Source organism: Peromyscus maniculatus, chromosome 3, assembly GCF_049852395.1.
Source record: "Peromyscus maniculatus bairdii isolate BWxNUB_F1_BW_parent chromosome 3, HU_Pman_BW_mat_3.1, whole genome shotgun sequence".
NCBI classification, from domain to species: Eukaryota; Metazoa; Chordata; class Mammalia; order Rodentia; family Cricetidae; genus Peromyscus; species Peromyscus maniculatus.
This window is the reverse complement of record NC_134854.1, coordinates 74,360,425-74,384,933: the sequence shown is the minus strand read 5'-3', so window position 1 is coordinate 74,384,933 and position 24,509 is coordinate 74,360,425. Positions and strand designations below refer to the sequence as shown.

The window sequence follows — 24,509 nt, the reverse complement described above, 5'->3', positions numbered from 1 at the left end:
ACCAGGTTGTCTTCTGGCCATGGTCAGTCTTCCCTGGACTCTTCCAGATGCCTCTGGCTGTTCTCTTTATCTACAATAAAAATCTTCCCCTTAACCATACCATGGAGGAGTCCTGTTAGGCTACTATTCTAAACCTAACATGCATACACAAATGGTACATATGCATACAACCACCCCAATAATGCCTATTGTAAGCCTTTTGGCTAACGAACTGAGTGGTATGTTTGAGACAAAACAAAATTGAGGTGTTGTGTCAGAAAAGGAAAAAAAAAATCATTAAAACCTACTTCCTGACAGTTTGAACAAGCACTGTCTAGTTACCACTGGGGGGAAAAAAAAAAGAAGAGGTATAAAGGTTAAAGGTCAACTTAATGGAATGGAATCAATACATACAATTCTGTGTGTGTTTCTGTGGGTATTTGCTTAAATGAGGGTGAAGACTCTCCCTAGAGTGTGCAGCCTTTCCAACAGTGACCCAGATATAAAGCAGTCCAAGGCAGGCTGAAGATACACATCAGCAGTGAGCAACTTTCTGTTCCTGCAGAGAACCTGAGTTCAGTTCCTAGCATCTACTCCAGGCAGCTCATAACTGCCTATAACTCCAGGGGATATAAGGCCTCAAAGGAACCGGCACTTACTGTCCCCAGTTCCTGTAATTAAAAAGCAGTATTGCATGCCCACCTTTGCTTCATGATTAGTCAGTCTATCCCTGCAGCTACCCTCCACACTCTAGCTTCTTGGGCCTTCCAACATGTACTTGACTCCCTTCAGCACCAGGCTGGGATGACAGAGCTCAGGCTTCCAGTTTCATGAAGTTAAAGGACTGTTAGCCTCTCCATTGTGCAGATGGTCAATGTTGTGACTACCCAGCCCATATTGACTGCAAATAAATACACATGTGTATAATTAAGATTTGTGGTGATATGTCTGTGATCCCAGCACTCATGAGGTAGAAGCAGGAACACTGAAGTTTTAGCCTAACCTGGGATAGGTTAGGTTATTTCAAAATAAAAAACCAGAAGTACTTGGGAGGCTAAGAGAGGATGACTGTTTAAGGAGAGCCTGAAGTACAAAGAGGCCCTGTCTCAAAAACAATACAGGATGAACTCTGTGATTAGGTGTTTCCACCCTCGTTACAGAGCAAATCAATGACAAAGAAGTCATCACATAAAGGAATATAAAACTATTTATTGACCACTGTTCACCATTATTTACAATAAAGTAAATATACAGTTGGATGACATTCTGATACTACAAAGTTACTTTTCTGGCTCATTGAACCAGAACCCAAATACTGAAAAGATTGATCCTACCAGTAAGGAATGAGTCAGGGTACAGAAAAAGCATGCAAGTCATTAACTTATATTACCAAATTTTGTTCATTTATGTCAGCGGGTCTGAAATTGCCAACATCATCTCTAACCATGACCCCATTTCCACAGCAAACAGATATTCCACAAATCATAACCTTTTAGTAGATTTCAACTTTCTATAAAGGTATGGTTCACTAGAGGAACCTTTACACGCCCATTTAAGTCTTTGTTTGGTTTTTAGAAACAGGGATTCTCTGTGTAGCCCTGGCTGATCTAGTCTAAATCAGAAGTCCATCTGCCTTCATGCTGGGATTAAAGGCATGCACCACCACACCCAGCTTAAGTCTTGTTATTAAATCATACTACTACTTGTCTAATTCCATTTTCTGAAGGGGAAGTGTGTAAGGACAAACTTGTAAATAAACTACTGTATTTATGTGGTAATACATAAATTCTGATGTGGTTGCTTTAAAACTATCCAATAAATTACAGAATCATCTACTTAATCTGAAAGGTTATGGTTTTAGGAAAATGTTCACAATGATGGAATCTCATCAACACGTTTTCATCTACAGTTTTTGAGCATTAAAAAACAAGACAAAATGAAGAACAGTTACGCAAGTGTTTTATGCATATACACGCATACAAACAAAAAACCCAGAATGGTCCTTCTGTGTCCCAGTTAAAAATAAGTTCTGATTGAGTAATGACTGTAAAATCTCCTCAGCATTTAAGAAAAGCTGTTCTTCAAAGCCGAGGAAATACAACGTGGTATCAAATATTCTACTGTTAAAGAAGCAACTACAGAAAGCTTTCATTTGCTCAAAGGAATCAGTGCCTTTTGATGCAGAACAAAAACCGAAAATATCCCAACTACTGTCAATACTTCAAAACCAGCATATCAAACTCGATTTTCATTAGAACGCTATTTTTTCCACACTAGTAATTCAAAACCAAAGATCCAGATTTTATATATATATAAATATATATAAAAATGCAAACAATTATTGCGCCTCATCTTCTGGACAAGAATGCCAAGTCAGCCTCTCCTCATAAAAGGCGATGACAATCTGAGGACACTTCATATTTGCCTCCTTTGCCAGCACCAAGTCTGCCTCATCTGAGTCCTTCCTGTTGTGAGGGAAAAAACAGGTTAAACATATGAACTGTGCCTGTCATCGGAATATAAGTGCTAGCAGGGTTGCATGGCAGTGTGGTTACATCTCAGTGAACTTCATTCCTCCTGAGGCTATGCATTTGCTCGTTCTTAACCTTCACTTACTTGTGGCAATCCCACCTCAGGCTCTTGAGTGCTGGGACTACAGGCACCATGCTCAGCTAGGTACTTCCCATCTTTATCTTAGGAACTACTTAAGAAACCTTGTGTGTATAGCTGGGCAGTGGTGCTGCACGCCTTCAATCCCAGCACTCGGGAGGCAGGGGGATCTCTGTGAGTTCAATGTCAGCCTGGACCACAGAGTAAGTTCCAGGACAGTCAGGGCTGTTACACAGAGAAATCCCATCTTAAAAAGAAAGAAACAAGGAAGAAACCTTGTGTATAACAGAGAATCAACACCCTCTCCCCCTCAGGCCTAATTCTCTTGGAGTCAGGTGGAACTTTGTGAGTTAAGGGCAGCTTGGACTACATAGAGAATTCCATACCAGCCAGGGTACACAATGAGACCCCACTTAACCTCCTCCCTCCCCATACCCCCCACCCCCCACAAAAACTAACCAATGTATCTTTCTAACCTTTTCTCTTTAAACTGTAAGATGACTCAGCAGGTGAAGATGCTTGGCACACAAGCCTGGCCATCTAAATTTGAACTCATGAATCCACATCCAGGTGGAGAATGGACTTCTTCAAGTTGTCTTCTAACATGTACTGTGACACATATCCTGCCCTCGCCATTATGCATGCACACACACAGTAAGGAAACACATGAAAACAACTGCTCGAGCACGTACCATTTCATGAGAAACATTAACTCGCCACTGCTGTCTGTGGCACCGATTATTCGTTCAGGATCCAGACCTCTGGCAAAACCCCTTGGTTTGTCAGCCTGTTTAGAGGGTTAAGTAACAGCCTGCATAAATATTTTCATACAACAAATAAAATTAAGAATTCTTTATGTAATACAACTTTCACCAACTCCCAACAGTGAGAGAGGAACAACTAGAGTAAGAACCCAAGTTACAGGCTACAAAGAAAAAGAAAAACAATCAAAAAGAACCCAAGTTAGATAGGATGTAGTTGTAGTTTAACTGGCAGTGTTGCCTCGTATGCAAGAAATCCTGGGCTTGGTCCTGCACTTGATAGCTGGAGGCAGGAGGATCAGGAGTTAAGACAAGCCTGGGCTACACAAGACCTTTTCTTATTTAAAAAAAAAAAAAAGATAAAATTAAAAAGTCTTACTATGTAGCCTAAATTAGCTCTAAACTCTCAATCTTCCTGCTTCAATTTCTTGACTGCTATAACTACAAGTATGCAACAACATACTGAGAAATTATATAGTCTTGAAATTAAATTTCCAATGTCTATAAACCTAGCACTTTATAGAGGGTAGAGGCATAGTAAGTTCAAGGCTGGCCTGGGCTATTTAGTCAAACTTGACCAAGAACCATCCCTCCAATGAAAAACAAAAACAAGTAAATAAATATGTAGCCACTTTTAGCAGCAAAAGCCTATAATCTCAGTACTCAGGAAGATCAGAGGTTTTAAGTGCACCCTGGGCTACATAGCAAGACCGTGGCCTAAAATATATACTTATGAGAAGACCCTAAGGGGCTGGAGAGATGGCTGAATGGTTCAGAGCACTTGATTATGGAGAGAACCTGGGCTCAGTTCCCAGCACCCACTTGATGGCTCACAATTGTGTCTACCTTCAGTTCCAGGGACATGACTCTCTTCTAACTTCTGTAGTAGCTGCACACATATATACTTGGACCTCCTTCCAATATTAACATTTCTAATGTAATGTTAGTCACTATTGCTGGGTGTTATGATGTAAACCTTTAATCCCAGCACTTGGAAGGCAGAAGTAGTCAGATCTCTGAGTTGAGGCCAGCCCTGGTCTACAGAGTAAGTTCTAGGACAGACAGCCAGGGATATGTACAGATCCTGCCTCAAAAAACAAAACAAATTAGTTACCAAGCCAATCCCAAACAACACAATGAATTTACTTCTATAGGAATTAAGTCTAAACTATTTGCTTATTTTAAAGACACACACACACACAAAAATCTGTAAGGTCTCCTATTTTGACTTAACTGATTTAGATTATCTTTACACAGTTCTTTTAAATATATCACAGCAAGCCAAGAGTGGTGGCATAAAGCCCCAAGATTGATCTACCACTTAGATGGAAGCTGGATAATAAGGGATTAAAGGCCAGCCTGGGCCATATGAGACCATCTCCTTATTTTGGAGACAGGTCTCTGAAGCCTGTCTTGAAGTAATTCTTTTATCTTAGTCTCTCAGGTGTTAGGATTGTAGGTATGAACCATCATGGGCAGCTCTGTCTTTCTTAGACACAGAAGACTCCTCTTTTTCACAACATGTTTAACACCCAATAGGTTTTATTTATATGCATACTTGTAATTTTTTTTTTAAGCTAAGGCCTTAATGTAGGCAAGGTTTGCTATGTATAGCCGATGACCTTGAATTTACCTCTCAAGTGTTGGGATTATAGGTGAATGTCACCTTGCCCAGTTTCCAATCAGTTCTGGCCTTAAACCATTACTTGTTTTTCTTTTGGTATTGTTATTTTTAAAAATTATGTGTATTTTTCTGTGTAAGTATGGGTGCTCTTGGAGGCCAGAAAGGGTTTTGGATCCTCTGGAGCTAGAGTTACAGGCAATTTTGAGTATCCACATAGGTGCTAGGAACTGAACTTGAGGGTTTCTACCAGAGTAGTTTGTGCTCTTTAATTACTAGTACTTTAAAACTGTTTTCTTTAGGAAAAGAAAAAGCTTTATTTATGCACTTGAGGGTATTACCTGCATGGATGACTGTGTACTATGTGTGTGTCTGGTGCTGTGGAGGTCAAAGACCCACTGGAATTGGAGTTACAGACTGTTAGGAATCACCAAATGGGTCCTCTAAAAGAACAGCAAATGCTCTTAAGTACTGAATAGTTCTCCAGCTTAAAACTGTCTGTCCCTGACCCCTCACAGGGTCTCACTATATAGACCAGGCTAGTCTGGGAACTTGAGAGATCCATCTGTCTTTGCTTCCCCTGCACTAGGAGACTAAAGCCAGGCCCCCACCCCAATTTCTAAAACAAAACAAAAATGTTGGCAGTTATAGCCTACATAATTTGGAGTGTATTTGAGAACTAATGATATCAATAACTTAAAATTATTCTTTGGGAGTGCATCAATATGAATTAAACTGTTTAAACACTGCTGGCTCAATATAGCTTAGGTATTACTACCCAAGTTCTGCTTCCCTTACATATATGCTTTATCTTCAGATCTTCATCTGTAATCATCTTGTTTTCTTATCTATAAATTGGGTCATTATCTAGACTTAACAGGGTTGGTATTAAGATTAATGACCTACATATGCAAAATTCTTGATACTTATCCAAATGACCACATTTGAAGCCCATTAGTCCTTTACTAATTTAATGTGTGCTGCATGCTTGGAGTTGGTGACTAATTCAGCACCAAGACTTTTCCTTCAATTATCACAGTAGGCCAATAGACAAGGTAAATTCAATGTTTTTAAAGGCAAAGGTACAGATTACCTTCTTTATCCATCACGAATGGCTCTATAAAAAGTTTCAATTGGAGTTTAAAAAGTATTCTAGGGCTGAACAGTTAGAGGCATTTCTGAGTTCAATTGCTCATAACTACATGGTTGCTCATAACTGCTTGCATTTCAGTTCCAAGGGTTTTAATACCCTCTTCTGGCTTCTGGAACACCAAGAATGCATGTGGTGGGTGCGCACAGGCACGCACACAGGCAGGCAAAATACCATACACGTGGAAGGGAAAAAAAAAAAAAAGCATTCTAGTTTTAGCTGGGCATGGTGGTAATGCCTTTAATTACAGCACTCAGGAGGCAAAAGCAGGCAGATTTCTGTGACTTTGAAGCCAGAAAGGGTTACACGGTAAAGCCCTGTCTCCAAAACCCCTAACCTGTCTCGTTTTCTAAAGTAGGCACTGTGGTGAACACCTGTGAATCCAGTATCAAGATGCCAGAGGTAACATGATGAGTGAGTGGTTCAAGGCCATTCTCTGCTACATGAGACCTTGCCTCAACCCAACCCTCAAAAGGAAACTAACCAAAAAGGGAAGGGATAGAGATGAGTTAGAACAACGTATAATGATAAATATGCATGAAAATACAAAAACAAGCTGGGCAGCAGTGGTGTATGCCTTTAATCCCAGCACTCTTTGAGTTCAAGGCCGGCACAGTCTACAGAGCGAGATCCAGGACAGGCTCCAAAACTACACAGAGAAACCCTATCTTGAAAAAAACAAAATACAAACAAACAAAAAAACCCCAACCAACCAACCAACAAACCCCAAACAAACAAAACAACAAAGAAAGCCCCAAACAAAAAAACACAACAAAACCCATCACTTTGGAAGCTGAAGAACAAAATATGGACTAAATAAAAAGTATCCTAGCTGGGGAGGCGGAGGAATGTTCAAAGTAATGGAAATTCAAACTATTAACTTTTGTTATACAGACCCAGTCTAACAGGCAGGACTTTATACTTACAGCATCTCGTTTCTTCTTCGATTTGCTATCATCAGATTCACTGTCAGATAAAGATTTCCTTTTTGTACCATCTTTTTCTTTACCAGCTTTTTGAGAATTAAGAAATGCTTCAATTAATTCTGGACAATCTAAATTTTCTTCTGGTTCCCAAGTATTATCAGCACTGTGTTCAGTTAAAGAAAACAAAAGGTTGATTCAATTAAACATTGCCATTACCTGGACCGGTTTATAACTATCAGGGAAAAAAAGTTCCCATATGACAAACACTAATACTGGTAGAATAATAATAGAAATATTCTATTCCTTATATTATTTAAAAATGTCTAGTTTCTTTCATGCCCCTCTTCACATGCCTAAGTGAGCAATCTGGTTTTTAACACCAAGGCAGTTGAACCTGACTCTAAGGGCAGTCAATAGTAGTATCTTTCTGGTTCCTATACAGCTCCCTTCATGTAACCCTAGCTGGCCTCCAACTTTTTCTGTAACCCAGTCCTCATTCTCCTGTCCCCTTCCCAGGTCCTGGAATAAAAGGCAGTCTCCATCACACCCAGTTTATCTGGTGCTGGGGATCAAACTCAAAGCTTTGTGCATGCCAGGCAAGCACTGTACCAATTAAGCTACACTACATTCCAATCCTTTGAGTTTTCAAAAAAAAAATTTTTTTTAAAGTGGGGGACAGTGTCATATGTACCACAAGCTGGCTGTGAAGAACTCTCAATGCTGGAACCATAGAAGGATTTTTAAAAATAGCGATTCCTAATTCCTTACATATTATGCCTAGGTTTGGGATCTCCAATGATGTCTGGAAATAAAGATTCTGATATATTCTCATATGTGAAATGTTTTCAAGTTTTGGTGGGTTCTCAATTTTGGAAATGATATAAAGCAAGGGCTGGGGAGAAAAAAAAAAAGCCAAATCTAGCCTGTTGCATGGTCTGCAAAGCATCAACCTTGCCCCCTTGAAAAAGATATAGCATCACCATGTAGCCCAGGTTGGCCTCCAACTCCTAAGCTTTCACAGTGCTGGAATTATCTATAGTACTGTACCACCATGCCCAGTTCAAATTTTTTTCCCTTAAAAAAACTTTTTAAGGTAGGGAGGAAATGAAAATAAATTAATTTTAGGTAGGGTTCATAAGCTGTCACTGGAATAGTCGTGCCCATTTAATACATTAGCTACTGCTGCTTTTATGCTGCTCATGTAGACAAATCAATGGCCCACAAAGCCTAAAACAGCCACATATAGATGCTTTGGGGAAGAGACTGCCAACTCCTGCCTCAGCACAAGGCTGAAGCAATCATTCCCATGTGTTTTGCAGTAGAGTCGTGAAGAAAATGAGCATCACCTCACAAATATAGAAGTATGGTCACCTTATACCAATGCAGACTATTTTGTGCCCCAGCCACAGGTATCTTTATAGAACTAGATGGAATGAGTAATTTCAGAGATATTTGGTGCCAGCAACACTTGGTACTCAATAATTTGGTCTGCTGATATCTTCAGACTGTAACATTGGGAAAGCTTAATTTTGGGAGGAGGGCTAATACCTCAAATTTAGTGTTACTTTCAGTATTGTCTTCTACATTGTAAATACATTATACTGTAAAATTTAGGCTCTCGGTCATAGGTATTCAAATTAGTACAATATTTAATAAAACATCAAAATGCTTTAGCGAAAGAACACACTGGGACATGAAAGATGCAGAGAGATTGCGGTAGGAAGTGGGAGATAAGGGAACGGGAATCCATTATATAACATGCTTTGCTTTAAAATGCCACGGCATTTAGTCCTTTGCATGCTAGCTTCAAAATTGCTTTAGTGAGCTTTAATTTTCTAAGTTTGACTCTATAGCAATAAATTAAACTCTAATATGTTAGTTTCAACCACTGCTAAAGCTTTGAGTTTTTTAATTTATTTTTTTGTGTGTATGAGTGTCTTTTCCCTGCACTTATGTATGCATGTGCACCATGTGTGTGCCTGGTGCTTGAAGATGTCAGAAGATGGCACTGGATACCCTGGAACTTGAGCTATGGATAACTATGAGCTACCATGTGGGTGCTAGGAATTGAACCCTGATCCTCGGTAAGAACCAGAGTCATCTCTTCAGACCCCTAAAGCCTTAAATGAACCTGAAACAAGATAATTCTGGAACTAAAACTGACTTCTAACAAATCTTTGGGCAAACTGGTAAAATATTTAAGCTAAAAGTAAAATTTAAGAATATTCTAAGTACAATTACAGATACTAAAGTTGAGGACCAGGGATATTGTTGATAAAGAGTGCTGGCCGAGCATGCATGAAAATCCTGGGTTCAATCTTTAGGCTCATATAAACCAGGTGTGGTGGTGCATGTCTGCACTGGGGAGGTAGAATCAGAAAGATCAGAGTTTAAGGTTATTCTTGGCCATATAGCAAGCTCAAGAGTAGTTTAGGATTCACAAGAACCTGTCTCAACAGAACAAAAAAATAAGTAAATACATAAATGAGGCATGTTGAACTCCTCTAATCCCAGCACTTGGAAGTATAATCTGTGCTATATAAGACACCCTGACTTAAAACAAAACCATAAGAAGTTTCTTACTCTGTGAACCCTTTCCACTTGAGGAAATACTCCACCTTCCCATTCACTACACGCCGGTCCAGTACTTTTTCTACCACAAATTCTTCAGGCTCTGCCTCTTCAACTTTTTTACTCTTTCCATTCTGTTTCTTTCCCATTTTTTGCTAAAACAAAAGAGAAATTAAGAAAATTTAAAAAAAACCTTGAGTACATTTTAAGGCCAAATTGTTTATTCATCTGACACAATTTTTTATTTTTAAATAAAACAAAAAACCCCAACAACACCCCTTTTAAACTTCTGTGACCCAGGGTAGGCATCTTCTGGAAAGTCGATAGATAATAAAACAAAAGCTTTGCTCCACTGATTTACATTTGTAACCCAATACCCTTCACCAGTATGACAGAATTGAATAACAACAACAACAAAAACCACCTGAGAAATAACCTTATCCTTTTCCAGGATCCTACAAGACCATGTTTACCAGAATTGCCACTCATTTTAATCACCACACAGTGACAAGTAACTAGAAAACTCTAGACAGCAACAGAGAACAGAGGAAGTATTAGTAGTGGTGGTTTCAATGAGAATGGCTCCATAGGATCACGTATTTGAATGGAAGGTCCCAGGTGGTGAACTGTTTGAGGATTGGAGGAGGTGGGGGGTTGGGGTTGGGGGTGGGAGTGATGCTTGGAGGTTTCAAAAGCCAATGCCATTCCCATTTCGCACTCTGCCTTGTGCTTGTTGTAGATCTAACTGGGCCTCTTACTGCTACTTCAGTGCCATGTCTGCTGCAGTCTTCCTACCAGTATGGTTATGGACTCATCCTCTTAAACTGTAAATCTCAATAAACTCTTCTGTAAGTGGCCTTGGTCACGATGACTTAACACAGCAATAAAGAGCAACTAAGAATGAAGTGTGATAGCAAAAAAGAAAAACAAAACAAAAACAAAACACTCAAGACAGGGTCACATATAGCCCAGGGTAGCCTCCAATTCACTTTGTAGCCAATAAAGACCCTGAATACCCAATCCTTCAGCGTCCACATCCCAAGTACTGGGTTTATAGGTGTGCACCACCCCACCTCATTAAATGATAGGTCTTAATTAGTGCAGCAGAGTAAACCTATTAAAACTGCAGCTCTAAGACATCCCTTTCTCAATGGCAATTTAAAGTTGTCCCAAGGATAAAGTTAGCTGCAAAATGAAAAGTTTTAGTCATGGAGATCATGAATAAACTAAAAAGGACAAGATTTTCCCCATAATTATTACATGTAATTTTTCCTGACCACTCAAAACAAGTCTAATAATATCACTTTAAGAGTCCAAAATGGTGGTTTTATTCTGTAAACGGGAGAAAAAAATTTCTTCCTTCCCGGGTTTCAATCTAGAATCTTCACTGGTAGCTGGTTAAATTTACTTTGGAGAGGCATGAGGTGTCCATGATGAGCTGACTAGCAGCACCCAGGAAGTTGAAATAGGCGGATTAACATGCATTCAGTGTCAACCTGGGAAAACCATCTCAAAAGACAAAAAAAAAATATCAAAGTTTTTCCTTTCTGAAAACACTCCTGAATGTTTTCTCAGCACATAAGCAGGCTTGTTAACGGAGTGAAACTAGGTGTTTAAAACATCGAAATAGTTAATTACAAGCCCTATGGGACACCACAATAACCTAACACAGTATGCTCAATCATTTCATTTCTACAACAGTGCTATTTAGTCTTGACAAATTTTGAGATAGTAGCCCAGTCTAGCCTTTAACTTGCTGTGATCCTCCGGACTCTGCCTCCCCCAGTGCTAGCACGGTAAGTGTGCACAGGTGCTTCTTAAATAGTTAAAATGAACCAAATCAAATCAAAACAAAACCAAACAAACAAACAAACCCCTCAAACGCCTAGTCACTACTGAAACCATCCCCCAAATGAAGGATCCAAGCAGGAAAACATCAGCACCCAAGAGCACCAAGACACTTAAAATCTATTAGCATTTAGGGGCATACCTACACAAACATCCTGTGGAATTTACCAGAGGAGTCATGCTTTTTTTTTTTATTTGAGACAGGGCTTCTCTGTGAAACAACCCTGGCTGTCCTGAACTCCCTCTGTAGCCCAGGCTGGCCTCGAATTTAGAGATCCACCAGCCTCTACCTCTGGAGTGCTGGGATTAAAGGCGTGCGCCACCACTATCCAGATGACCTAGTTTTATCTTATGTGTGTGTGGTTTTGTTTTTTTTTACACTATAACGTGACAAAAATAAACAAGTATGTCTTTATAAATTTGTCTAACTTGCTAGAAAACCCAAGAATACAAACACTGGGTTTAGCAATAGTCAGGAAATTGCTCAAAAGATACAGAATTGATCTCCTGTTCTTTCATTCCTAGATATAGTTTGTAATTCTTGCTAATGGCAACACAATGCAGTTGTTATATTTGATTCACCGTGCACAAAGTACCTTTCCTAAAATTCTGCACAGATTTATCGACAATCATACCAATAAACTAAAACTTTGTAGATTTCCCCTTGAAACATTTTTTTCACAATTAAGCTCATTTAAAATGTTCTCATGGGGTAGTGGGAAGCACTTGTGTGGAGATCAGGGAATGATTTTGTGGATCTTGTTCTCTCCCTGTCCACTTTTCCTTGGGTAGAAGATTGAGCCATCTCGCCAGGCCCAAATATGCATTTTTATCTCAAAATAAAAACACTCAGTTAAAGTTTTACTATATAATCCTCTTAAGATCAGGTTTTAAAAGCTGCACTGTGACCCTCCCTATGGAAAGCCAGTAAGAATATTTCAAAATCAACAATTTAGGTTTTTTTTCAGAGTACTGGGAAGTACCCTGGCTGTCCTAGAACTCACTCTGTAGACCAGATTTGGCCTCCAACTCAGAGATCTGCCTGCCTCTGCCTTCAGTTTGCTCAGATTAAAGGCGTGTGCCACACTACCTTTAAAGGCTTCTTAGTTGTAATTTAAGAACAAAAAAATTCTTCAGTTAAGATTCTTACATGTTTTAGGGTTTTACGAACTTACCAATGTAGTTTTATTGGAGGCCATTTTTTTTTAAAATCGAAGACTTGAAGAACTATTGCAAGAAAAAAATGCATGAGTTAAATTTTCATGACACACAAATGGCAGCTACAAGTTTTGTGTGGGATTTAACCTGCACATTTCAGATAAAAATGCAGCGAAAACGCTTCTGAGTTTGTTGTTAGTGTTCCCTACTTGAGTATATCAGTGCTTTAACCAATTGCTAAAGGTAACCTTACCAAGGACTAAGTACCTCAGGCCACTTTACTTGGTGATAACAGAATTACCTTTCCAATTTAAATCTCATTTGTGACATTCTTTTTATTTTGTATGAAAGGCAAGCTTCTGTTTCAAAATCAGGCATCATTACTTAATTTTTATCGGTAAATTACCCTAATTTTTTTCCTCTGGACTTCTGAATAGTCCAAGGAGCTCCTAGATAAACGCAACCTGATGTTTTTCAGAAGCCCTCCCTCTTCAATCACGAAGTAAAAGGAAAACACTAAGATGCTTCAGTCCTATTTCCTGGCCTTTTTAAAAAATTTTTAAGGGGGTGGGTATCATTCTATAGCCCAGTCCGGGCCTCCACTCCAGGAATTCTCCTGCCTCCGGCCTCTGAAGCACGGTCCTGACAAAGCCAGAAGGAACTGAATCCTCCATGCCTGCTCCCCTTCGAAGAGGGCCCCTTCCCTGCTCCATTCCCGCGTCGACAGACCAAGGCGGGGAGCCCGCCTCCCACTCGGGAGCGCGGGCCTCGTGGTCAGCGCCTCCGCGGGGAGAAACAAAGGCGGCGGCGGTGGCGGGGGCTCAAGGGCACTGCGCCACCAGCCCGCGCCTCCCCCTCCGGCGGCGGCCACGTAGCGGGGAGCGCGCCGCAGCGGCTCCAGGCCTCGGGCCCCGCGGCGGCCGAGCCCACGGCGCTCCCCCTGCGGGCCCGCGGCGCGGCTGGGGGAGGGGAGCCCCGCGCTTTGTCTGGAGTCGCGGCAGCTGTCACCGCGCGCCCAGCCTCTGCACGGCCGTACCGCCATCTCCCCGCGCAGTGGCGCGGCGCGGCCCGGCGGCCAGGCCCCGCCAACCCACCCCCCCCTTTTTCCCCCCCAGCCCCGAGCCGCCCCGGGGCCCACGGCGGAGCGCAAGGCCCGCAGCTGTCCCGCAAAGCCCGGGGCGCACCGAGCCTCCTAAACCCCCGGCCACGCGCGAGATAGAAAAGCAAGGCACCGACTTCACCGCTCCGCTGCTCCGGGCCGCGCGGGTCCTTGCAGAGTCTCCGGCTGCGCGCCTCAGCTCAGCCACATCCGAGGGGAGGGGGCGCGCGGGCAGCTCGGCCGGGGAGGGAGGGAGGGGGGGAGGGGAGGCACCGCCCACGCTCGGGCCGCGCGGGGCCCGCCGGGAACGCTGTCCTGCGGGGGGCGGCGAGCGCGCCACTCACCGTCCGCGGCGTGGCGCCTCGGGGGTCTCCTGGGGGGTGGGGGAGGCAGGCCGCACCGCCGGGGCCTCTCCGCGTCGGGCCGCGCCGCCCCGCGTCGCGCGCCAAAGCCGGGCTCCGCCCACCTCCTCGCCCTGGGCCCGCGGGCTGGCGGGGCGGGGGGAGCTAAGCAGCGGGGGGTTCCGCAAGCACTACCTCTCCCGGGGCGCGGGCTGCCCAGGGCCTCGGGCGGTGGAGCGCACGGGTCCTCCTGGGAGGGACCCTTAGCGGCGGCAGGTACAAAGATGAGCGTGGCCCGGGAGAACCCGGATGAGGATTGGCGGGGGGGGGGGGGGGGGGGGAGCCGCAGGGTGGAGAAGGCCGCACGCCCGACCCGCGCCTTAGGCCCCGCCCGCCGGCGTTCATTTCAAACTGCGCGACCGTTTCTCGGCTCCCTGCGCCGAGGCGGGGGCGGGGTGGGGCGGGGTCTGTGGGGGGGGGGAGGGCCGGACCTAACTCCGGGCGTAGTAACACCACTCCGCGCGCGCGCGCGCGCGCGAGCCTTCCGCCATTCACGGAGCCCGCTTACGCAAGCGACGTAAGGCGGCCTCGCTCGGCCCAGGCGGGGGAGGTGCACGCAGTTGGCGGGAGGGGCGTGGAGCCTCTTCCCGCCATTGGCGGCGGTTAGGACGTTTACGTAACGGCCTGACGTCAGCGGGGACGCGTTGGTTGGGGGGAAGGTTCTAGAAAAGCGGCGGTCCCGGCTCCAGCCAGCGGCAGTAGCAGCGGCGCCGGGTCCTGTGTGCAGGTGTCTCCCCCACCCCCACCGCGGCGCGGCGTCCCGGAGCAGCAGCAGCAGCGGCGGCGGCTCTCCCCCTCCAGCGTCAGGACGAGTCCCGTGCGCGTTCGTCCGCGGAGATCTTTCTCATCTCGCTCGGCTGCGGGAGCTCGGGCTGAAGCGACTGAGTCCGCGATGGAGGTAACGGGTTTGAAATCAATGAGTTCTGGGAGAAGAGGGCATTGGCGAGGCCGCAGGCGCCGCCGTGGGAGCCGGCCGCCCGCCTCCGCGTCCGCGGGGCCGGCGGCGGGGGTTTGGGGGGGGCGAGCCGGCCGCCCGAGTGGCGGTTGGCCCGGGGGGAGTCGGTGCGGGGTCGTTGGCGGAGGCCCGATTGTCCGAACGCCTTCCCCGCCCTCCGCCGCCCGGCGCCATTTCCCTTAGCCGGGGTGGGGGATGGGCCGCGGCCGCGGCGGGCCGGCTTGGCCCGGCTCCGGGAGCGCGGCAGCGGGCCGGGGTCGTCCCGGGCCCGAGGGCGCGGGGCCCAGGGGCCGGGGTGCGGCGGCGGCGGCGCGTTGGGGCGGCCCCCCGGGGGGGCTCCGGGGCCGAGTCTGCGGAGCTTCCCCTCCCCCCCTCCCCCTCTCCCGGGAACCGGATTTGGCGGCCGCCATTTTCCCGTCTCCTCGCTCGCAGCGGTTTTTGCGTTCAGCCCTTTTCGGGGCTGCGGGCTTGGGTCCCTTTCCCCACCGCGTAGAGGCGGCGAGTTGCCTCCCTCTGCTCTCGGCCCGTTTTCATGCCGTTTCGAGGTGGGTGCGGAGGCCCTGGAGCTCGGGCTTTAGAGTCCTGCGCACCTCGTTGGAGGCGCTCTGCCCTCGCCTCGACGAAATGGCGCCATTGCGTTGCGAAGCCGCCACACACAGAAGAGCGGGGTGTGGGGGGGATGATGGCGCTCCTCCTCCACCAGGCTTCCCGGCGCAGGCCGAGAGAATGGAGTGCGATCGGGGCCCGAGCCGCTGGCCGAAGGGAGCCTGCCTGGGAGAATATTTTTTAGAAATTTTTTTCTAGCCTCCCAATTTCTTGACTTGAGGGTTTTATGAGTCTGCAGCGGTAAAGTACTTAACTGTAGCAAGTTCAGAGCGCTCAGTTGTAGTGAGAAGGTTATGTTATCTTGGGCGGAGAGATTTTTTTTTTTATTATTGCAGCGTACCCTTATAATCCTAAAGGATCCTTCTGTTTGAAATAGCTCGGATTAGGATCCATTTTTAAGGAAAGCGTAGGGATTATTGCTAAAAGAGCATATGGATGGATCCTCACACGTGACGGCCACATTAGGGAAGTGAAAGAACTAGTATTTTTTTATAGTTACCCGTTGCTTAAAGCATGGCTCAGTCAACATTAATCTATGAACTAGCTATATCAAAACTTTCAGTTCTGGCCCCAAATGTATTTGAACTTTGTCATTTGCTTTTCTGATTGTGTTTGCAATTATGGTTGATCATTTGATAAGCATAAGGTTTCAACTTGAAGGGGGTCTGCTTGGTTATTTTCTTTGACCCTAAGCACGTTAATAAAATAACCTTGTTTATAATCGATAGTGGACGTCGGGTAAGTTTGGAAAAATCTACGAGGTAAGTAATGAGCTTTTGCTTTTTGTTAGTGATATGAAAATAATGGTAGGTGTATTTTTATATTTACATTTTGAATTTAAAGAGGCATAGTGACATTTAAGTAGAACTACCTAGAAACTCCATTTGCAGTCATGTTAAGTAATTAAAAGTATATGAATCTTTAACTTATTTTGTCATTTCCATTTTTCAAATTTCAGAACCTGAGAAGGGCAGTAAACTTAGAATTTTTTTTAGAAATTTTGACAGAATCTTGTAGATTTCTGTTGAGTAATAAGAGTTGTGTTATATTTTTTGTAATTTCAATTTTGTCTTTTCAGCTTGTTATGCAATCAAGATAGGTCCTGACTAGTATGACCTAGTTTATGAGTATCTTTTTAAAGCTTAGTTATTTATAAACCAGTAATAAACAGCACAATTTCAGTTAATATTTATTTCAGGCCTTTTTCTATTGGGAATCGTTGGGAGAACGACTTTGTTCCATGATTTGTCAGAAGGCCACTAAAGTGGACAAGTACAAGCTGCTTTAATTATTAAAAACAAACAGTAACGGTTTTTAAGTGAACTTGCCGTGGTAACTGTAGATAAACGTGTGCTTGTTTGTACTGTAGCTTGAATACCAGAGAAGGAGTGCCTCCCAGAACCATTTTGCACTTAAGATAATGATTGCTATAGGAATAAACTTTTCTAAGTTAAAAGAATACTCTCTTAGGGTGGTACGAGTATCTGGAGTTTTCAACTTCATGGAGCTTGTTTTAGAGTTACAGGATTTTTTTTGTTGTTGTTAAGCTCCTCGGGATACTTACTCTAACAGCAAGGGGGGGGCAGTTTAAGGAAATGCAAATCTGCCACTACTATTTAGAAACTGAATCCTGAAGTGGTGGATATGGAAACAGTAGGGTGGTTTTTTTGTTATTTTGTTTTTTTCAGTTAGATAACTTTAGAATTCTGTGCTTGAGTTACAGGATTTAATGAAGACTTTCATAAGTTCTTTAATACCCCTTAAATGACCACAGAGTTGGGTATGGTTTTTCTCAAAGATTTTGAAGAAAATCTATGATCAGTTTTAAAATATTTTATGTGAATTCAAGTTAGATCAAATATTAGTGATTTTAAAACTTGTATAGTTCAGCTGAGGCAATTTTTGGTGTAACACAACTAATATGCAGTTTAACATATGGTTTAAATTTGATGTAAGTTTTTTTTTTCCCCCCCAGAAAACTTTAGAAACTGTTCCTTTGGAGAGGAAAAAGGTACTCTGCCAGCAGGTCACCTCATATTTAAGAATTTAATTTCCTGCATACAAAGAGAAAATGTAAATAAAAATTGAAATGGTATTTCCCTTTGCAGAGAGAAAAGGAACAGTTCCGTAAACTCTTTATTGGTGGCTTAAGCTTTGAAACCACGGAAGAAAGTTTGAGAAACTACTACGAGCAATGGGGAAAGCTCACAGACTGTGTGGTACGTCAATTGAAAGTTGGGCTGCAGGTTCAAGTTCTACTGTTGAGTATGCGTTAATTTTGGGTTGAGTCATAGAAAATCAGTATTAAAAAATAGACTTTTTATTCTCATGGTATTTGAGACCGGGTTTCTCTGTGTAGTTTGGAGCCTGTCCTGGATCTCACTCTGTAGACCAGGCTGGCCTTGAACTCACAGAGATCCTCCCTAGTGCTGGGATTAAAGGCGTGTGCCACCACCGCCCGGCAAAAAAAATAGGCTAATTGGTATTGCTAGTTCATAACATAAAATTAAATCCTAACATCTTTTGGTTTTAAAGGTTATGAGAGATCCTGCAAGCAAGAGATCAAGAGGATTTGGTTTTGTAACTTTCTCCTCCATGGCCGAGGTTGATGCTGCCATGGCTGCAAGGCCTCATTCCATTGATGGCAGGGTAGTTGAGCCAAAACGTGCTGTAGCAAGAGAGGTAAGGAACGTTGTGAGCGGTGGGTTAGGTTGTGCTAGCTTTTGTACATGTCTTTCCAACACTAACCTTTAAATCTATTTCTATATCTGAAGGAATGTGACATTAAAATAGAAGTATGAGTTAGATGTGTCAAGGTGGAAGTTTCCTGTCAGCATAACTTTCCCATCACTTATCTGTTGTAGGAGTCTGGAAAACCAGGTGCCCATGTGACTGTGAAGAAGCTGTTTGTTGGTGGAATTAAAGAAGATACTGAGGAACACCACCTTAGAGATTATTTCGAGGAATATGGAAAAATTGATACTATTGAAATAATTACTGATAGGCAGTCTGGAAAGAAAAGAGGCTTTGGCTTTGTTACTTTTGATGACCATGATCCTGTGGATAAAATTGTATGTAAGTGTCCAGACGCACAGGAGGTGTGGTGTGCATATAAAATATCGGGTATATCAACAACAGCCCGTTAAAGCATTCAGATTGCTTAGTGTTAGAATGTATTGATAATTTTTTTCTTGTTTCAGTGCAAAAATATCACACCATCAATGGTCACAATGCAGAAGTTAGAAAGGCATTGTCGAGACAAGAAATGCAGGAAGTCCAAAGTTCAAGGAGTGGAAGAGGAGGTAACTTTTTATATATATTATATCTACATATAGTCAGTGGGTGGTTTATTTGTCTGAATGCTTGCTAATCAGAACATGTGTCCTAGGGAACTTTGGTTTCGGGGATTCTCGTGGTGGCGGTGGCAATTTTGGACCAGGACCAGGAAGCAACTTTAGGGGGGGATCTGGTAAGTTAGTATTTTTAAAGGGTGTGATAGGTTTTTTGGGGGTTATTGAATGACTAGAATGGTCTTAAGGGGACTTAGGGAATCCTGAGCTGGAGCTGGGAGCACATGTTGAGCATGTATGGTGCCTAGCATGCTATTAGCCTAAGGTTGCCTCCTTAGCACCTTAAAAAATGAGACATGATACCTGTAATTTCCGTACTTGTGAACATAAGGTCTTCCTTAGCCATGCACGCATGTGTATTGATTTAAGACAAGCCTAGGCTGTATGTAAGTCCCTGTCTCAAGAAAATTTGCCAGAAGTGATGTTCTTTTGGCTTTCAGCTTGTATAAATGAATGTAGTGACTTGTGACTTTTTAAAGTTTTGATGATACTATACATTTTTATATTAAGAAAAAAAAACATTTCCCCCTTACTAATAGTTTGGGGCTTTCTGGATCTAAACCCAGTGCTTAAAAAAGTGGCTGCTTGTTAACATACAGTGGTGTCTCTTCCCCCCTCCCCCCCCATGAATGAACAGGTAAGATTTCCAGCCATCCTCATTCTGAGATACTGATAGAGAATGATAGAGAAAATAAGTGTAATCTTACTACTTTTTCTAAACAGATGGATATGGAAGTGGACGTGGATTTGGGGATGGCTATAATGGGTATGGAGGAGGACCTGGAGGTTAGTTTTATTTTGATTTATTTGATGGTCAAATGTGTGTATCATTTGTTTTGCCTGTCAAATAGACTTTGAGTTTTGTAAATAAGCAAAGTATATCTGTAGCTATTGCTATACAGTAAAAATCAATTGAGGATCCAGTTGGAAAAATCATTGGATCTAGATGGGGAGTTGAACTTCGTAGAAAAGCTAGAATGTTGGAATTTGAGATCTCTGTGTAAAGGGGGACTATATTAAGAGTAGTTAGTTAGTGCTGGTGGGTCCCTTAGGATATCCAGGCACTTACCTGGATATTACAAGTTTTTGTTTTGTTTTTGAGATGGTGTTTATGTAGACCTGGCTGGCTTCAAACTGGAGATCAGCCTGTCAGATTTTATAAATCTTCCCAGTATGTTGCCCTTTGCATTTCGTCTTCAAACTACAGAGCATAAGAATTTGAAATGTTATTCGGTTCAAAGTAGAGTTCATGGTATTAAAGGTTGTTTTCAAGTTGCTTTGTATGGTGGTTTGTGACCCTGAAATGTTTGTCCAAAAGAATAGGTATTATTCTAGAATAGACCATGAAACAAATAATACACCTTATAAAAAAAAGTTGTGTTTTGAAAAAACAGAAATGAGTATAATAAAGACAATTCAATGGAATTGAAAAATTTAAGCAATTACTTAAAGGCTTATTTTATAATAGGTGGCAATTTTGGAGGTAGCCCTGGTTATGGAGGAGGAAGAGGAGGATATGGTGGTGGAGGACCTGGATATGGCAACCAGGGTGGGGGCTACGGAGGTGGTTATGACAACTATGGAGGAGGTAATAAATTCATCTACAACCTTTATGTTGGAATTTGGATTAGAATTATTGACATTTATTTTCATTGTCACTTAGATACTTTAATTGTAGGATTATATAGATAGGTATTATACTTTGATTTTTGTAGAAAATTTGTCCTAAAAATTAAACCTTGGTTTTGGTTTAATGCTGCTATAATAGTTCAGAGGTGTGTTAATTAATATTCTAATTCTTTCATAGGGAATTATGGAAGTGGAAATTACAATGATTTTGGAAATTATAACCAGCAACCTTCTAACTATGGCCCAATGAAGAGTGGAAACTTTGGTGGTAGCAGGAACATGGGAGGACCATATGGTGGAGGTAATTTACTAAGGACTTGCAATTCGGCTAGATTAAGAGATGCAGAAGTCCAACAGCTTTGCATTTCAGACAGGGAAGAATCTATTTCAGGTGGGAAGGAAATTTTCTGAGCTACTGAGTTGTTAAAAGTGTACCTCTCAAGTGTAAAGTTAGGTGATTGGGGATGGCAGGGATGCTATTGTTTGAGACAGGGTCTATGTAGTCCAGGCTGTCCTGGAGCTACAAAGATCCACCTTCCTCTTCCTTGTCTCATTAAAGGCTGGAGGTTCCACCATTCCCAGCTAGAGCTGGGTGAGTTAGTTAAGTTGCCCTTGGATTTAAGTAACAGCTATTCAAGGTACTGTCAGTAATCCTGGCAAGGGCCTCTCAGACATGAAACCATGTTTCAGATACAATACCCTGACATTTAGCTTGTTGAAGAAGTTTCTTTTAACATAACAGGTCATTTTGTTTTGATTTTTGATTTTTTTTGAGGCAAGGTCCAATTTTTTGTATTGTACTTAGAAGTAATGGACTTAAAAAGGTGGGTACCTTTCCTGGAACTCAAAAGGTAGCCAAGGCTGGCCTCAAACTCACAGAGATCCACCTGGCTCTGCCTCCCAAATGTTCGGATTAAAGGTGTGCGCCACCACCACCAGCCCATAATCCCAACACTTAGGAGGAGTTAGGGTTCAAGGCCAGCCTGCCTGAGCTTCATAGTGAGTTCAGGACAGCCAGCCCAATATAGAGACTATCCGTGATAAAACCAGAAGAAAACTTGAAATTTCCAAAATTTAAAGATGATGCTTAGAGACTTACAGATGTGCTAAGCTTTTTTTTTTTTTACTTCAATCATTGTAGGAAACTATGGTCCTGGAGGAAGTGGTGGAAGTGGGGGCTATGGTGGGAGGAGCCGATACTGAGCTTCTTCCTACTTACCATGGGTAAGTAGTTTTTGAGTTTTACAATTATTATTATCTTGGGAGTACTAGCTGCAGGAATTAAAGCATTTTAGGATCATGTTATCTTTCCTTAAAATCTGGTTAGATGGATAATTTCATAACCTATTTTTTTTTACTCTTTACTTCTGTTGAAACAGGCTTCACTGTATAAATAGGAGAGGATGAGAGCCCAGAGGTAACAGAACAGCTTCAGGTTATCGAAATAACAATGTTAAGGAAACTCTTATCTCAGTCATGCATAAATATGCAGTGATATGGCAGAAGACACCAGAGCAGATGCAGAGAGCCATTTTGTGAATGGATTGGATTATTTAATAACATTACCTTACTGTGGAGGAAGGATTGTAAAAAAAATGCCTTTGAGACAGTTTCTTAGCTTTTTAATTGTTGTTTCTTTCTAGTGGTCTTTGTAAGAGTGTAGAAGCATTCCTTCTTTGATAATGTTAAATTTGTAAGTTTCAGGTGACATGTGAAACCTTTTTTAAGATTTTTCTCAAAAGTTTTGAAAAGCTATTAGCCAGGATCATGGTGTAATAAGACATAACGTTTTTCCTTTAAAAATTTAAGTGCGTGTGTAGAGTTAAGAAGCTGTTGTACATTTATGATTTAATAAAATAATTCTAAAGGAAATTGTGTAATTATAGACTTTTTATTTTAAATAAGTTAAGGAGTGGGTAGTATAATTAAGGTCCATTGCAAAGTTGTTGTTGTATTTGTGTAAGATAAATGCTGGTCAGATTTAAGTGTGTTGTCTGCAATTCATCAGGATTAAATTATCTAGTTAACTTAAGGGATATCTCTGCAAGGAGAAACACCTTTTTAGATCTTTTAGATGCTGCTTCTTCAATGCAAGGAAAGGAAATAACCCCAGCGAGGTACTCTTCAGGGACACAGGTCTAGTACAAGAGAACTCTTGACGACTAAGCTCAGCCAGTCTTAAAAAACTGTGCTGTATCTACAAAGCTTAAACTACAGTAGTTGATAAGGATGCCAACGAAAGCTGAGGGTGTAGAGCAAAGTAGTTCTAAGCTTCAGTTAAACTTCTTTAGGTAAGATCTTATTTACTTTTTCTTTCTTAATTTTCCTCCCTAAAAGATAAACTAATAAACTCTTCAATGGTCTTTTCAGTATAGTGGTTCTTATGTAGTTTAACATAGCTATAAATTTGAGTTTAACAATAATAAACTCAAGATAATTTTATAAACCCTGTTTTCCAATCTGTCATTTACTTAAATTATTTTGGTTGTTTTCCCTTTTTTTTCCTTCTTTCTCACCCCCTCCCTTTCCATGAAGATTCAGGTGCTTAACATATCATTTTTTTCCCTGCTGGAATTTTAGCATTGATATGAACCATGGACAAGTATATTCTGCTGCCACAAAGACTGTAAAGTGCTTCATTTCAACAGCTGAGGCAAGCCAAGTGATCATTAATAAAGCTTTTCTTGCTTCCTTCAGTGGTGTTGGTAGTAAAATGGTAGGTAAAAGTTAGGCTGCAAGTTCAATAAATGAGATTTACCTATCATTCCACCCTTGTGCATTTATTCACCTGTCCTGGATCAAGCAGTTTGAGTCAACTAGGGAATGAAAGGCATTGTGTTTATTACTTTATGGTTCTAATTTTACATGTTTGTCAGGATGAGGCTGACCGGAGGTTTAGGATAGTGTCTTTACTACATAGAATTTTTTGTGCAACGACAACAAAACCCTTTTGTGTACCCTGTACTAAATAATTGGGTTAAAATTTGGTAATTTTTGCCCATTGACCTACCCTAAACTGCTGCAGGTTGGCTACTGAAATTCATTTTTAAAACTACCCTCTAATTTCTAGGCTTTATTGCCTTTCCAGAAATGAGATATTCAGGGCTTATACACATCAGTGAGTCTGCTTTAATCCTAAAACCACCACTGAAGTTATTTAGGTTCTTTGGACAAACATGATAAACTTCTTCAGATACTTTTTTTTTCCTTTGGCAGGAAGGTGTCTTGCTGCAGGTAACTAATGAAGAAGTGGTCAACCACAGAGTCTTCAAGAAATAAGAAATTCTGTACCATCTGAAAGTAGTTCTTGTTGGTGCCTTCATTTAAGAAGCACTTTTAAGATAAAAGGGAATGTTTTCTGATTAAAAACTTCATTAGTACAGGTTCTTGATAAAATTACAAAATGAAATGAGTGCTGTTTGTAAAGGGAAACATCAAATTAGCTAAGGATAATGTATTGTTTTAAAATAGGATTTGTGAGTAGACAGAAAAGCTCTATTTTGAGTACAAGTTTTATAAAATAAACTTTTGTATCCAAATAACGTGGTGTAATGCTTACACACAAGTGTGAATCTTGTTCAGTCGACACCAGTTGTCTACAAGATCGCCACCCCCTTAAATTTTAAAGTAGTTTTGCACAAAGCTACATATTTACAATTTCAATAATAGACAAATGAGAAAAGCATTAATGGGGCATATTGCTGTCCCTGATACTCTTATGGATTATATACATTGCTACAGCTATCTGTATTGAACATTAATGGTTGCATTTTGAAGCCATGGGTTTTAACCAGTGTTTGATGTTAATATATACAAAGCACCAAAAGAGTCCTGCCAAATATGAG

General features: G+C 42.1%; 2 protein-coding genes across 24 annotated transcripts; one reads left to right on the top strand and one right to left on the bottom strand.

Annotated features, from left to right (window-relative positions):
* Positions 1-1,173: 1,173 nt before the first annotated feature.
* On the bottom strand, positions 1,174-14,225 carry Cbx3 (chromobox 3). Of its 6 annotated transcripts, none has more exons than XM_076566803.1 (6): positions 14,068-14,207; positions 12,642-12,693; positions 9,631-9,773; positions 7,048-7,210; positions 3,282-3,376; positions 1,174-2,444 (listed from the first exon to the last, which is right to left on the bottom strand). In XM_076566803.1, exons 2-6 carry the CDS (start codon positions 12,663-12,665, stop codon positions 2,318-2,320), a joined length of 552 nt encoding a protein of 183 aa, XP_076422918.1. In that variant the 5' UTR covers positions 12,666-12,693; positions 14,068-14,207; the 3' UTR covers positions 1,174-2,317. The 6 variants fall into 6 exon arrangements, with proteins under 6 accessions (XP_076422918.1, XP_076422917.1, XP_076422919.1 ...); XM_076566802.1 differs by lacking the exon at positions 14,068-14,207 and adding an exon at positions 13,861-13,989; XM_076566804.1 differs by lacking the exon at positions 14,068-14,207 and adding an exon at positions 13,857-13,970.
* Positions 14,209-24,206, top strand: Hnrnpa2b1 (heterogeneous nuclear ribonucleoprotein A2/B1). Of its 18 annotated transcripts, none has more exons than XM_076566794.1 (13): positions 14,214-14,340; positions 14,852-15,022; positions 17,794-17,904; positions 18,221-18,367; positions 18,550-18,760; positions 18,886-18,987; positions 19,074-19,154; positions 19,759-19,821; positions 20,504-20,623; positions 20,843-20,965; positions 21,806-21,888; positions 23,245-23,380; positions 23,881-24,206. In XM_076566794.1, exons 2-11 carry the CDS (start codon positions 15,017-15,019, stop codon positions 21,865-21,867), a joined length of 1,026 nt encoding a protein of 341 aa, XP_076422909.1. In that variant the 5' UTR covers positions 14,214-14,340; positions 14,852-15,016; the 3' UTR covers positions 21,868-21,888; positions 23,245-23,380; positions 23,881-24,206. The 18 variants fall into 18 exon arrangements, with proteins under 18 accessions (XP_076422907.1, XP_076422909.1, XP_076422904.1 ...); XM_076566789.1 differs by lacking the exons at positions 23,245-23,380; positions 23,881-24,206 and adding exons at positions 17,661-17,696; positions 22,044-22,536 and having other exon boundaries at positions 14,222-14,340; XM_076566790.1 differs by lacking the exon at positions 14,214-14,340 and adding an exon at positions 17,661-17,696 and having other exon boundaries at positions 14,803-15,022.
* The last annotated feature ends 303 nt before the right edge of the window (positions 24,207-24,509 follow it).